This window comes from Emydura macquarii, unplaced genomic scaffold, assembly GCF_026122565.2.
Source record: "Emydura macquarii macquarii isolate MOO-44397 ecotype Brisbane River unplaced genomic scaffold, CSIRO-AGI_Emac_v2 contig_1254, whole genome shotgun sequence".
Classification (NCBI taxonomy): Eukaryota; Metazoa; Chordata; order Testudines; family Chelidae; genus Emydura; species Emydura macquarii.
The window spans coordinates 8,387,258-8,402,510 of record NW_027131391.1 but is presented as its reverse complement, the minus strand read 5'-3'; the positions used below and the strand labels follow the sequence as shown (position 1 = coordinate 8,402,510).

The following is a 15,253-nucleotide window of genomic DNA, read 5'->3' as shown; positions in this document are numbered from 1 at the left end:
GTTGGACCCGGACCCGGGCGGCCCCTCGCGGCCCGTTCTGCAAACACCGGGGTCGAGCAGCAGCAACAGCCCCGCCCTGGGGGCGGTCGCCCCCCGGCGCTCCACAGCCCGTGAACGAACCGAGCCGTGATCGCAGCCGAGCAGCCCCGCGGGTGCGAGCAGTGACCGGGCATTGGGACCCCGCTGGGGTCAGGCTGGCAGCGGGAGGTTCCCCGGGGAGTCGTGCTGCCTTGCTGCCGGTGGGATGTCAGGAGCTCCTAGGCACGAAGGAGAGGCTGGGTCAGCACCTGGGGCTGGGTCGGGGAGCCGAAGCCTGCCTGAGTTCTGCCGGAGAAGGGTAGGTTGGGTGGATGCCAGTGGGGGTCAGCCGGGAGGCTGGAGGTCTGGGAAGTCCTGAGAAATGCTGCCATTTCCCCAGGTGGGGCCCTAGGGTGTAAGGAGAGGCAGCCGGGAGAGGTCCAGGTGGGTGGGAAGCAGTTTGGCTGGGGTGTTGTGACCTGGGGAAGGGAATTGGGGCTGTAATGGGGGTGCAAAGCGGTGGGATTGGATTTGGGAGTCACATGGAGAGGAGAATTGGAAGATGTGGGGCTGGGAATCCGGCTGAAGCCCAGGGGTTTGACGTGCAAGAATCACAGAAGATTAGGGTTGGAAGGGACCTCGGGAGGTATCTAGTCCAACCCCTTGTTCAAAGCAGGACTACCCCCAACTATATCATCCCAGCCAGGGTTTTGTCAAGCCGGGCCTTAAAAACCTCTAAGGATGGAGATTCCACCACCTCCCTAGGTAACCCATTCCAGTGCTTCACCACCCGCCTAGTGACAAAGTTTTTCCTGGTATCTAACCTAGGCCTCCCTAAATGCTGTTCCTTTAAGGAGTAGAAGGAAGAGTGGAGTGTCTGCTCTCAGAGCCATACAGCAGCACTGGGGCACTCAACCAGCAAGTCCCAGGGAGCGTGGAGGGACATTGATAGCACAGCACAGATCTGAGTGAATGAATTAATTGGCCTGCAGAACTGCTCAGGGAGAAGCAAGAATTTTGTTTGAAGTTCCTATTCTGTTGCTAAGATCAAAACTAACTAGGCAAGTCTGTAGCTAAGCCAATGTTGTTTTCAGTTGGCGATGTCCCACTGTGAAACCTGCCACTGGCTGCTGAAATACAGCTGCAAAACGTACATGGCCTGATTCAAAGGGGAATGGCCAGAGAGACTCTGCCTAGGTAGAGCTTTGACAGTGAAGTTCTTGGACTGTTTTGCTTGTGGACAAAGGATGAAGTGATGGATTCTAGTGCAACTTGTGTCTCCTGAGTTGTGTAACCTGTTTCAAACCAGCTGTAGTTAAAACATTGCCTAATAGCAGCATTATTGTATTTCCTAGGCTAATCTAAGATATAATGAAGAGCTCTGATTTGTATCTTACAGATGCTGCTGTTAACTGAATATTAAAGCTGGTCAAAACTCATATTTCATGAAAAAAATTAAAATAAAGTTTGTATGTGTGTGCAGTGCAAACAATATTTGTTTTTCAGTGAAAAAAATTCATTTTGGTGGGGGAAAAAATCCACCTTCACTTTCTTTTTAAATTCCTCTACCCCACAATTTTTTTCTGGGAGGAAAAAAGGAGTAAGTGTAAGTAATTAAACATGGGAGAAAGCGAGGGAAAAACACCTTTTCACATTGGAGAAGAAGTTTCATAGAATTTAAGTCTAGAAAGGACCATCGGATATTTTAGTCTGATCTCCTGCATATCACAAGCCATTACATTTCAGTAACTGCATTAAACCCAAAGACTTAAGCATTTGGGTGCTCAGAAAAAGAGAACAGGCAAGGCCAAGACCCCTGCAATAGAAGGGAATGTTTAGGTGAGATGCGCCCAGATAATCCCAGCAGATGATCCATGCCTCAGGCTGCAGAGGAAGGCAAAAACCCCTGGGGTCCCTCACCAATCTGAGTGGGAGGAAAATTCCTTCTCAACCCCAGATCAGGTGATCAGTGTGACCTTGAACATCTGAGCAAGACACACTACCCAGGCATCCAGAAAGTTAGTGTTATTTAGTGTTACTTTGTCTCTTTGTCTGTCTCTCTCTCACATGCACACTCACTTTAACTTACATTCTCTCAGAAAGAACATGTTGCTTTTAAAAGAAAAAAATGTTATTTTTGAACTTAAATGGGTTTTTTTTTTCTGAGACTTTTCTAATGAGAAAAATGGGGGAGTAGGGTGATGGGAATAAACAATAAAGTATGGGCATATCCCCACAATTTTTAAACAAAAATTAAAGGTATATCAAAAATGTCCTCCTCTTCAACTTTATTTGTTTCAAAAGTGTTTCTGAAAACTAAAATTTCATCAAACATTTCTTTGGAGGAGATGGAGGGAGAAAGAGAGGGAGAATTTCTTTGAGAATCCCATTTTTTATCAAAAAGATTTTTTTTTTTTTTTTTTTTTAAACGAAAATCTTTGACCAGGTCTACCAAGTATGTGCCAAATAACTAGCTGACAGTGCTGATGGCAGGATTTATTATGATTAACATATGCTGCACATTTTAACCCCTTTAGAGAATGGCTCGTTTGTGATCAGCTCCTGATGTTTGCTACATCTTTTGGGCAAATGATTTTCATCCATGCGGTGGTTCTCGTCAACTGATAGCTAGTCATTATTTGCATGGTGACTGGTCATCTGTCTTACATGGCTTTGGTTTTGATTGTTGAGTGGATCACTGACATTTTAAACAGGAAGCAAACTGGGAATAACCCACTCTTTTGTGATGGATTTTCAAATGAAGCATCAAGTGCTTAAAAATGTATGGCGATTTTGGGACTTGGAGAGAATTCGATGAAGCCCTGGAAAATGCCTGAATCTTTTAGAATAATGAATAACAAGAGGCAGCAAATCAAAGTGAATGGAACTTGGTCTGTGTATTTGTAAAAATATTCATACATATTTCCTTTTAAACTTCAAGCCTTTCTACTGGCTGATCATTTGGGGGATGATCAGCACCTAGCACTAACAAGAACTAAGACTGTTGTAGGTCTCAGATCCTGGCTGCACTTCCTTCTTAGTTATGGGAAGATCAGCCTAACGTGGAAGTCAGGATATAACAACAAGCTTTTTATGCGTTCCCACACTGAGGTCACATTGTCCTTCATTTCACAGCTCCTACTGCCAAGGACGGTCTGTCTCTGTCCACCATCAGTCTTGAGGTTGCAGACGTGGGTCTGGATCCAGAGCGTGTTTCATTTCCCATTTAAGGAACGAGCTATGTGTGACATTGCCATCTAGTTCTCCCTGAGGAGGAGGCGAAATGGCTGAAGGAACTGTAGAAGGACTCGCTGAGGGACAACTACAAGACTTTGATCTTCCTGGGTAAAAATTATCCTTCACTTCTTTATAGACACGGCATGAGCTCTGAGGGACTGGAGTGATATTCAGATCATGGTTATTCTCATGTTTCCCTTTGACTTTGACAGTTTGCACTTACGCTCCTTTGTGAAAGAAATCTGCTCCAGAGGTAGCTCTAATCCCTCTGTTCATAATATTTTCTGGTTTAGGACAATGGCTGTACTTCTCCGTCCATGTTTAGCCCACATGCAGAAATGAGCTGCTGTGGGTTATTGCATGTGATGCGTTGGTGCAAATAAGGGATGTTCCATGTAGAAAAAGGTGTCAATTTTCTAATAGAAGCCATTTACATTTTCTGCAGTTCAGCATCCACACAGTCAACCCAGGAAACTGCCTGTTTCTCACCTAACTCTTCAGTGGGCAAAAAATTATGTAAAATGATGTGGTATTTGTTTTTCATGATTCCCCTGCAGAAATACATTGAATCTCAATCCCAGTTCATTATAACCTCTTAGGACAGAGATCTAGGTGCCATTGAGAAGAAATGAATGACAATGTTTGCTCAGTATGTAGTGGCTGTTGAGTAAGCAATTAAGATTTTAGGTTGGACTGTGACGGACATAAAACATTACAATGCATTATCTATGGTATATCTTCACCTTAAATAATGCTGTATTCATTTCTGGTGCCTTTATCTTCTAGACTATGGCCTATGTTTTATGCAGGCGGTCAGACTAGATGATTGGCTTTATAATCTAGGAATCATGCTGGAAGAGACCCATTAAGATGACTGATATTGGTATTTTAGTAAAGCATTTGATATAGTGTCTTGCAAAACCTTAATCCCAAAATCGGGTGGGATAGAAGAACAATTTCTTGGATATAAAACATTAAAAGATCGCAGACTAGAATTAACAACAAATAGCCTTGTTCTGCTTTGGGAGAAGGTTAGGGTAGCATTTGGTCCAGCATTTAAAATCATCTTCATTGCTCTGGATGAAGAGGGAAGCAGCTTGCCAATGTATTTAGGAGGTGATGCTAAACTGGGAGGAATTGCAAACACCAGTGAGGACAGGAAAACAATAGGGAATGTTGCAAAATTAGAAACATGAATGGCAAATAACGAAAGTACCAACCACATGGCGGCTAAAACATCTGGGGACAGGTTGAAATGCTCCATTGGGAGGGACAATCCTGGGAAGCAGGAATGCTGAAAGAGACCTTAGCCAGCACAGAGTATTTGGTATATTGTAGAGTAACAGCAAATGTCATGTCATTCTCTTTCTTTGCTAATAGGTGTGCTGTCACTAGACCTGACGTTACATCCTTGCTTGCACGTGGGGAAGAGCCATGTGTCCGGGCTCAGCAGGACACATGGGAAAGTGAGATTTCTAAAGGTGTCTCCTTTGGTGAGTCATAGAACTCTTCAGAAACATTGAATGAGGTACAGAGCTGCGAAAGAAGCCAGCGTTTCATGAGCTGCTATTTAAACATCTTTTATCCCCTCCGGTCAGCTCAGAAGCTAGTAGTTGTTACGCCTTTTTGGCAGGCAGCTGTCATGGATTCCTACCAATCCAGACTGGCTTTGAACTGTAGCCTCCACCTTCTGACTTGCGAGTGCTCAGCTGGGATGGCAGGGCAGATCATTGTCTTGCCTCTCTGCAGTGCTTTGAAATGTTAGCTCAGCCAGGATGAGAGGGAGCTTCTGAACCGTAGAAAGGTAGAGATGAAAGGGACCTTCAGAGGCTCATTTAGTTCATCTGCCTGCACTGAGGCGCGACCTAGTAAACCTGGACCAACCCTGACAAGTGTTTGACCTTGTTCTTAAAAACCGCGACCTCCTTAGTTAATCTGTTCCAAATCTTAACTGTCCTTCCAGTTAGAAACTTCTTCCTAATATCTAACCTAAATCTCCCTTGCTGCAGATTAAGCCCATTACTTTTTGTCCTTCCTTCTGTGGACACAGAAAACAATTGATCACCGTCCTCTTTATAACAGTAAACTGTTATCAGTCCTCCCTTCACCCCAATCTTTTCTTCTCAAGACTAAACATGGCTCTTGGTTTTAACCTTTCCTCATAAATTAGGGTTTCCAAACCTTTTAGCAAATTTTTGTTGCTCTCCTCTGGACTGTCTCCAATTTGTCCAGGCCCCGCTGCCACCATGAACACCAGAAAGTCCCCGGGGTGCAGGAGGAGGAATGTAGCATGTCCCCAGAGCCCACCCCTCAGGGGCAGCCATCTGGTGGCAGCCTGGGAATGAGAGCCCCAGCTTCCATCCTGCAGCTGGGGCTTGACAATGAGGGGCCGAACCCAGCATGGTGCTGCCCCCCCCTCCCATTTAATCATTTAGCCATTCTGTTTTTAGAACATTTAAATGGATCCTTCATTAAACAACCTTTTACATCCCTAGTCAGAATGCCAGCATGATATGCTGTATTTTATATGCCTTACATGCACAAGTCTAATGTACTTTGTATGTTGAAGTAACATCTGGATTCTCCATTTATTCCAGCAGATGATGAAATCAAGTGGAAGATCGAAGAGAATTATCAGCAGGGAAATTCTGAGTGCTTGGCAGAGCACAGGAATGTATCACAAAGAGAGAAAGCAAATAGTTATGATGAGGGAAATACCTGTGAGGGTGGATGTAGGCCAACTGGCCAACACAGGAACACGGGGGGTGAGAGCATGGAGAAATTGACTCCAAATGAAAGACCTATCAGCAAACGCCAAAACGTTCTTATCCACACAGGAGAGAGACCGCATAAATGTACCGAGTGTGACAAAAGCTTTACACGCCGCTCACATCTTCTTCAGCACCTGAGAATCCACACAGGCGAGAGACCCTATAAATGTACCGAGTGTGAGAAAAGCTTCAGACAGAGATCAGAGTTGATTGATCATCAGAGAACGCATACGCAAGAGAAGCCCTACAAATGTGATCAGTGTGGGAAAAGGTTCATTCGGAGCACCCGGCTTCTTCAGCATCAAAGTGTTCACACGGGAGTGAAACCCCACAAGTGTCCCCAGTGCGAGAAAACTTTTAGCTGGATTTCATCAGTTATTAAACACCAAAGAGTCCATACGGGCGAGAAACCCTATAAATGCCCTGACTGTGAGAGAACCTTCAGTTGGAGCTCGACCCTTATAAAGCATCGGAGACTCCACACAGGAGAGAGACCCTATAAATGCCCTACCTGCGCAAAGTGCTTTGTACAGAGTGCAAATCTTATTAAACATCAGCGAGTCCACGTGGAAAAGAAACCCTATACATGTGCGGAATGTGAGGAAACCTTTATGATCAGGTCTCATTTCCTTCTGCACCAGAGAATGCACGCAGGAGAGGAACTCTACAAGTGTGATGGCTGTGAAGAGTGCTTCGGTCTCGTTTCGGACCTTCGTAAACATCAGGCGATCCACGTGGGAAAGAAGCCATATAAATGCTCTGAATGTGACAAAAGCTTCAACAAGAGTTCAAATCTTATCAAGCATCAGCGAATCCACACAGGAGAGAGACCCTATAAGTGTCCCGATTGCGACAAAAGCTTCATTCAGAGCTCGCACTTGATGCTCCATCAGAGAACGCACAGGGGAGAAAAACCGTACAAATGCCCTGACTGCGAGAAAAGCTTCCACCAGAGTTCTCATCTCATTCAGCACCAGAGAGTCCACACGCAAGAAAAGCCCTTTAAATGTCTTGAGTGCGAGAAAAGCTTCAGCCGGAGCTCGGTGCTAAAGAAACACACGAGAACTCACATGGGAGACAAGAGCTATAAATGCAGCCAGTGTGAGAAAACCTTCACTAGCAGCTCCCATCTTCTTCAGCACAGGAGAACCCACCATGGGGAGAGACCCTATAGATGCCCCAGCTGCGAGAAGAGTTTCAGTCGCAGCTCACAGCTGATGCTGCATCAGAAAAACCACACGGGAGAGAGACCTTACAAGTGTCCTGACTGTGACAAAGGCTTCATTTACACCTCCCATCTAATTCAGCATCAGAGAACTCACACTAGAGAGCGACCTTATAAATGTCCGGTCTGTGAGAAAAGCTTCATTCAGAGCTCGCATCTCCTGCAGCATCAGAAAATCCACACGGGAGAGAGACCATTTAGATGCAGCGACTGTGAGAAAACCTTCAATCGGAGCTCCAACCTTATTAAACACCAGAGAACCCACGCCCGAGAGAACCTGTAAGATACTTCCATATGAACTCCATGCTGTTAACTATAAGAGTATTCACACAGAAAGGAAATCATTCTATAAATGTGCCAAGTGTGAGAGAAGCTTCAGTCAGAACTATCATGTTGTTTTTCAGCTTTAATGTAATGAGCTGAATAAGTGTCTGGTCTCTAGGAAACTTGCCCTTCTGAAACAGTATACTCGCAACAGTTTTGCTGGTATAAATTATACCAGTTTCCCCAACAATATACTATACTGGCAAATGGACTCATTTGCTGTATAACTGTGTCTACACTAAAGAATCTGCCAGCACAGTTATGTCTGTTAAGGGTGTGATGAGGTGTGATTTGTGAGTGAACGACCTGCTGATAAAAGCCCCTCATAGGTGCAGTTACATTGCCAAAATTTGCACTTTTACCAGTAAAGCATACTTTCTTTGTAGGGGGACAGGGAGGAACACTGTAATAACTATACCAGAAAATGCTGTTTTGCCAATATCCCCTGTGTCCATGTTTAGCAGTGCTTTGCCGGTATCTTATATTGGTATGATACATTGGTGCAGCAAGATTGGCAAAGTCTCACAAGTGTAGGACTCCAACACAATAAATAACAAAGCGTTGACTGCCTGAAGTTCCCCTAAAAATGGGAGAGAGACTGCAGTTTGATGCCTGTTCATGTCCAGAGAAAGAATAGACTCCCCGGGCACAAGAATTGATCAGAGGTGATTATTTAGCTTATGCTTTTCAGGTCATGTATTCAGTCATCTGTCATCAGGGCTGTTCCGCCTGCAAAAGGGAGTAACTTACATGATCATTAAATATTCAGTGGTGTGAAACTGAGAGGAGCTGCAAATCCTATTTAGGAAAGAAAAGGTCAAAGGAACCTTGGGGGTATTAGGTACACATAAGGGCACAAAACAACAGAGTAGGTGGGAAAATGAAAACTGCTGCATGTGGGCAAAAATGATCTGAAACCCAAATAGTCAATGGGAGAGGAAGCTAGTCTGAGTAAGGGTGTAGTAAAAGGGAACAGTATAGAGATGTTTGCTTTCGTGTGTGTTACACAGTCAACTTCTCTGTCTAGCTCAGAATATCACGAAAGAATTAGAGGTTGTGACTGAGCGCCAAACACGGCTGAGTTCTAGTCCCAGCTCTGGCATGCACTCCTGCTTTGTGACTCTGTAGAAGAGAAAAACCAATGTAATGTTGGGTTGCAATTGCAGAGGCATCAGATTCCAGGACAGCTGCGGAACAGTCTCCCATGAGGAATGATGACATTCATTTTGCTTGGGACTTTTACAACTAGATTGGGCACATCCCGGGGAATATTCTGGGTTGGTCCTGAGTGTGCGTGTGTGTGTGCGCGCGCGTGGGAGGGTTAATTTCTGATCTGACCGTACACCAGCAGGCTGTTGTATTTCTTTGTTCTCTAGGATAAAATAAATTAGTATATCTTTGGAATTAAAATTTTTTTCTATCAGACTTCCTCGTTGTCTGGAGGAATTAATCATTTCTCTGTGGAAACAAAACACTTAAAATCTTTTTGTAAGTGGAATGAGCTGATGTGGTGCCTCATTCCAATGACTCCGCTGGTTTTTAACCATCAATATTTTAACCATCAATAACCCTTGAGCAGGGCAAGGCTCCTGCAGCAGGAGTTCAAGTGGCTCCTTTGTGCTGGTGGTGGATGTTCAACAACGGCATTGCCGTGAAGGATGCTGGTTTGGAACCAGCATTGACATTTGAGCCACTGGGCTTCTAATTGTCCAGGGGTGCAATGTCACCAGCAAACCGCTCGATGGCCCCACCGATGTGGAGCTGTTTGCACAAAGCAAAAATCCTGTGTGGTGTAAACTGGCGAGGGAGAGGCCTGGTCTTGGAGGTTGGGAAGTGAAGGGCTGCTCCCAGCAGGCAGTGTCCTTGAATGGCTGCAGAACATGACTCTGTTGGCAGTGACCAAGTTACAGGGAGCATGGCTGGTGGTGATGCTCCCCTGGGCGCAGCTGGTGTCATGTTGGTGGCAGTGTGAGGTGAGCCCAGCCAGCAGTGGTCTGTAAATAATAATAATAATACCTCGCTCTTATCAGTCAATGTCAAATTGCTTTTCAAAGAAGGTCATTCTCGTTATCCCCACTTCACAGATGGGGAAACTGAGGCCCCAGGAGGCTTGTCAAGGGTCATCCAATAGGTAAGTGGCAGAACCAGGGATAGAACCCAAGTCTCCCGAATCCCAGTCTAGTGCTCTACCCACTAGGCAGCACTGCCTGAACCTTTATGCTGTATTAGCTAGGTTGCTCATGAAGCTGGAGAGGTGGTTCTTTGTTCAGCACAGCAATAACGGATGATTACAGGCTGGTGCAGTGTCTGTTCAGACACAGTAAATGTTTCTTTCTGACACTGCTGTCTTGAACCCATGCTGCAACCTCTCTTGTGTTGCTGGGACCTGAAAGAGAGGCAGGATCATCGTCGTGCATGGGGAGTTAGCACAGCAGTCCATGGCTGGCTGGAGGAAGTGTAGCCCTGTTGGACAAGGTGAGATTTCAGGACCTACTGGAAGATAAATGGATGGAGACTTGTGGGCGATAAAGATGAGGGTGGGGTGGACCTGGGCCTGGGAGGATGGTCTCTGGGTAACTGATTCCTCAAGCAGGGTTGCCAGGTGTCTGGTTTTCAGTCCGCTTGAAAAGGGAACTGGGCAGAGTCCGGTCAGCAAAACTCTTCCCCAGGGGGGGGCAGGAAGAGTAGCCACCACTGGAGCCCGAGGAGCATGTGCCCAGCTCCAGCCGAGAGAGGTACACGTGGCTCCCCCACCCTGCTCCATTCACCCCACCCCCCGCCCCTGGCTCCCCCTACTCCACTCACCGCCCAACCCCCGGAGCGCGGAGAACTGGGGTAACTGGGACGAGGAGCCCAGGAGGGAGGTTGGGACAGGCAGCCAGTGAGGATGGGGAGCTCAGCAGGAGGCTAGGGCCAGGGAGAGATGGCTCAAATGATGACTTGGGGGCGGGGGAGTGGGAATAGCTGGGCAATGAAATGGACTGGGAGTGTGTGTGTGGGGGGGGGGGGGGGCAGGAGGACTAGGACTTGCTGGGCAAGGAGACTGGGACTGGGGTGAGATGCCGGAGGCAGGGAAAAGACAAGAGTGGGGACAGAGACAGCTTGGAGGAAGCAGGGCAGAAGGGCTGACACTTGGGGGGACGGGCCCACTAGAGAACACTCCCCAGACCCCAGAGCTGCACCGTTCCTCTGCTCTTGGCCAATATTTACGAAAACCACCAGTGAAGTGCCCTTACCCCTCTAGCGCTGGTCCCTGTGGAGGATGACAACCAGCTACTGCTACCAGTTCCTCCATTAACTCAAGAGGCAGAAGTCCGTGCAGTGCATTTAAAGGTCCCAACCCTGCAGATGGTCTGTGTGTGCTTCAACATGAGGCCCCATGATGAAATTTTTGTTTTTTTTCCAGTTTGCTGTTTAAAAACCTAGGTAATTACACACACAAATTCTGTTGAAAGGATGTTATTAATGTTGCAAAGTCAAGCCCTCAGAAGTGCCCCATCAGGCAATGAAAGATTGTATCATAATACCTACCCACACGGGGAGCAAAATGAAGGTTGCACATGCAACCTCTGGCATGTCTGCGGGACCTGCCCATTGCATCCCTGCCCATTGATGGACTTATCCTCCATTTCTTAACTGTTGAGTGCTTGCCTTTGCAACCATAATAATGTTCTTTTAACATAATTCTGCGGTGTGTCATACGCATTTGCAAAAATGTTAGAAATATTTCCAAATAAAATTTTTTTCATGGAAATAACCAATGTAATTTTTATTTCATACTGGTGGAGGGGGACACTCTTTCTTCTCCCCTCTCCCTCCATTTTTCCAATGGAGAAAAAAGGGATAAATTAAAAGTAAGAAAATGGGTGAGGGAGGGAATATCTCTCTCCCGTACCCCAGCAAAAAGTGTTACTTTGTGGTGTTTTTTCTCACTAGGAAAGAGAACAAGCTATAAGCCAGAGAAAGTGTTATTTTTAAAAGGGAATGTATTACTTTCTCTGTAAGTGTTACTTTTCAACTCTCTGCTTCCCCCCACCCCCATGTTTCTATTTAAATATCTGAAGGAGAGGAGAATCTGTGCATTTTCTCACAATTTTGCAACAAATAATTTCAATAGTAACAATAATTAAAATGCTTTACATCCTGAAGCAGTTTTTCAAGTTTTTTTTTAATTTCTCTTAAGTAAAAAATTTTGCTGAAAACAATATTTTTGGGATGTGAATTTTTTTTAACAAAAGCCCATTTTTGCCCCAAAAAAGAGAGAGAGGGAGACCAGTTCTGTCAACTATGTACTGAAGAACTGGCTGATTACAGATTTCATCCCTTCCTTGGAGAATGACTCATTTATGAATTGGTCCTGAGTCTCTTTGAATCTCAAGTGTTTACGGCATCATTTGGACACACAATGTTTTTTTTTAATTCAGCTGCTCTCTGCAGCTGTTCCCCATTTATTGCTTGCATGGTGGTTGGCCACCTCCATGACTTGGCTTTGTCTTTGATTCTTGAATGGATCACAGACATTTTAAACAGGAAGCAAACAGGGAATAACCGACTTTTTGTGATGGAATTTCAAATGAATCATCATTAGTGCTTAAAAATGTATGGCAAATTGGTGACAATTTAATGAATACCTGGAAAGTGATTGAATCCTTTAGACTAACGAATAACATGAGACAGCAAATCAAAGTGAATGGAACTTGGTCCTTTTATTCATAAAAATATTCAAAATCATTTTAAAAATTTTGACCAGTTCTATGAGCGGCTCATTTGGGGGATATTCAGCATGGCCAACTGCTCATCTCCCAAGGCGCACAACTGAGAAGTCACCAGCACTAGTACATGCAGCTGTTTGTGCTACAGGCGGCAGTGTTGCTAAATACACGTGTTCATACTATGGAAGGTCCCAGATGCTGCTCTCACATTCTTCTATGCTATGGAGTCAGGTGCTTCCTCTGCAGCCATCCAGACTGTTATGGTAGGAGGTACTGGCTCCACTTCCTTCTTAACTATGGGGAAAGACAGCCTAACATGGGAGTCAATATAAAACCAGCTTTCTATGCGTCCCCAAGCCAAGGTCACCTCCTCTCACGTTTTACAGATCCCAACACCCAGGATGGTCTTTCTCTCCATCATCAGCCTGGAGGTTGGAGAACTGAATCCGGATCCAGAGCAGAGATAATGTCCAGACCACTGCTAGCCATCCCAGGATGAGAAGCAGGCGGTATTGCCAACCTCAAGAGATCAAAAATCAGGGCTCAGACCCCCAAGATCATGAATCGCCCCCCAAAAAATCAAATCATGGTTTTTCACCAGTCTTCTGACTTTAACGCTCCTCTATTCCTCTGCCAGTGTGTGAGAGAGAATTTCAGGTTGAAAAGTCAACCTTTAATGTGCACAGATGGAGTCCTCATTTCCCTTCCCTTCAACCCTAAGGCAGGGGTCCTATTATGGTCTTGACTCAGCAGCAACGCCTCTTTGCCTCCTGCTGCCTGGGGACTTCTCTGCCTGGGACCCAGCAGCACAGATACTGCCCATTTTGAATAAGCAAAAATGTGTGAGTTGGCCCCTTTTCGTCATGTTTTCCTGAGACAGGAAAAAGACCACCTGAAGATTGCTAGAGTCACCATCAGATCATGAGAGTTGGCAATACTGAGCAGGTTTCAGTTGTTCTTTCAGGTCCCAGTCGCACTGGACAATATCACTGTCTATTTCTCCATGGAGGAGTAGGAGGAGCTAGCAGAACGGCAGAAGAAGCTGTACAATGATGTGATGAAGAACAGCTATAAAACTTTGATCTCACTGGGTAAAGATCTAGGAGTCCTTGTGGACAGTTCAATGAAGTAGCATTGGGTCCAATCTCATCTGAACTCCTCATCCTTACATATGAATGGGAAGTGAGCAACATGCCAGTGCACTAGGAGATAGTAAATTGGGAGGAATTGCAAAGACCAGTGAGGACAAAAAAACAATAGCGACTGCTCCAAAATTAGAAACGTGAGAAGAAAATAACAATCCTGCAAACAATCTAGCAGCTAATACATCTGGGGACAGGCTGAAATGCTCCCTTGGGTGGGACAATCCTGGGAAGCAGGAATGCCGAAAGAAACCTTTGCAAAATACCAAATATTCTGTGCTTGCGGAGTAACAGAAAACATCATGTGATTCTCTTTTTCCACTAAGAGGCGATGCTGGCACCAGTCACACACAAGCAGCCTGACAGCTGATCAGATATTAATAGAACTGGTTTGTGAGTAGTTTGGCAAATACAAGCACCAAAAACATGATCCAAAACTCACTGCACGCAATGGGAGTTTTGTGTTAACTCTTGCATCCTGATCGACTGCAATTCTGTCCATCCTACAATAACCCTCCTTCCCCCACAATTTCAGCTGGACATGGTATCTTCATTTCCTGTCCTCAACTGTTACTTACTGTAACTGTAGCCACTAAGTAGCTAGTGTATTTCATCCCAGTGGTTGCAAAACTGATTCCTGTATAGTGTGTTAATCAAATGAGTTTGCTGTCCATTTGAATAAGAGGCGCCAGCTGTAGAAATGCGCAATCATTATCATTACATAGTTATAGGGCTTTACTCCTAAGCATTCTCCTCCCTCCAGAAGATGGATCCTGCTACCAAGTGCAAAGGCTGTGATGAAGAAGAGAAGGACATAAAGAAGCAGTGTTAGGGTTTACTTGGCATCGAATCATATAATAGAGTCATAGATGAGGGTTGGAAGGGACCTCTGGAGGTATCTAGTCCACCCCCGGCTCAAAGCAGGACCAACCCCAACTAAATCATCCCAGCCACGGCTCTATCGAGCCGGGCCTTAAAACCTCTAAGGATGGAGATTCCAGGCTCCTTCCTGCAGAAGTTGCATGACAGAAAAATGCTGCTTTAGAAAACACAGAGGTTACAGGCCCATTGGGAAGCAGGAAGGGCAGAACATTCCGCATAATCGTTTCTTACATTGTTCTGCTTCATATCATCAGCTTCCCCCTTCTCTGCACTGGATTCCAAAGCTCTGCTTTTATTGGGCATGGAGGTGACTGCAGGGCAGACATCCACTAAGGACACTGTTTAGCTGAAGACAGGTTCTGCTAGGGCTGGATTAATAATAGTTTCTGTTGTGTATGGCTTTGCAGGTTTCCGTGCAACACAAAGAGCCTGGAGAACCAGATTTCCATTTTAAAATGAGGATTCAGATTCTGCAAAATCACAAAACTTGGTGGAAAAGATTCTACAGTCCATGGTTATATGTGTTTACACCTTCTAATTTAGCAGTAGAATATACAGTATGGAAGTTGGTAATGTTTAACTCTTATTGAACATGACAGTTATTCTCTGCCAGTATAATTAGCAAAAATTTCACATTATTTGATAGATACAGTGTGTGTTTGTAAAGCTATATTAAAGACTATCAGCCAGCTGTACAATTTCTTTGGCAAACCAATTTAACTCTGCTCTCGCATACAACCACCATTTCTTGCTCATCATGCACTCAGAAAGGTTTTCCTTCCAACAAAGCAGTGCAGCTATTGTATAGCCCCTTTAAAAGAGCAGTTGCTATCTCACCCTGGAATGCATTTCTCACTCTGTGTCCTCCTATAAGCATAAGAGAAAACATGTATGCCTGCTTACCCTCCACTTTTCTTCCATTCCACTAAAGGCACTTCATAG

At 45.1% G+C, this 15,253-nt stretch overlaps 1 protein-coding gene across 1 annotated transcript in view; it reads left to right on the top strand.

The window, feature by feature from the left end:
• Positions 1-9,000, top strand: part of LOC137154362 (zinc finger protein 585A-like) — a 41,018-nt gene extending 32,018 nt beyond the window's left edge. The window contains exons 16-17 of the mRNA XM_067549948.1: positions 4,636-4,748; positions 5,853-9,000. Of these exons, the coding sequence (XP_067406049.1) occupies positions 4,636-4,748; positions 5,853-7,534 (1,795 nt within the window). The 3' untranslated portion in view covers positions 7,535-9,000. The remainder of the gene's footprint in view (positions 1-4,635; positions 4,749-5,852) is intronic.
• The last annotated feature ends 6,253 nt before the right edge of the window (positions 9,001-15,253 follow it).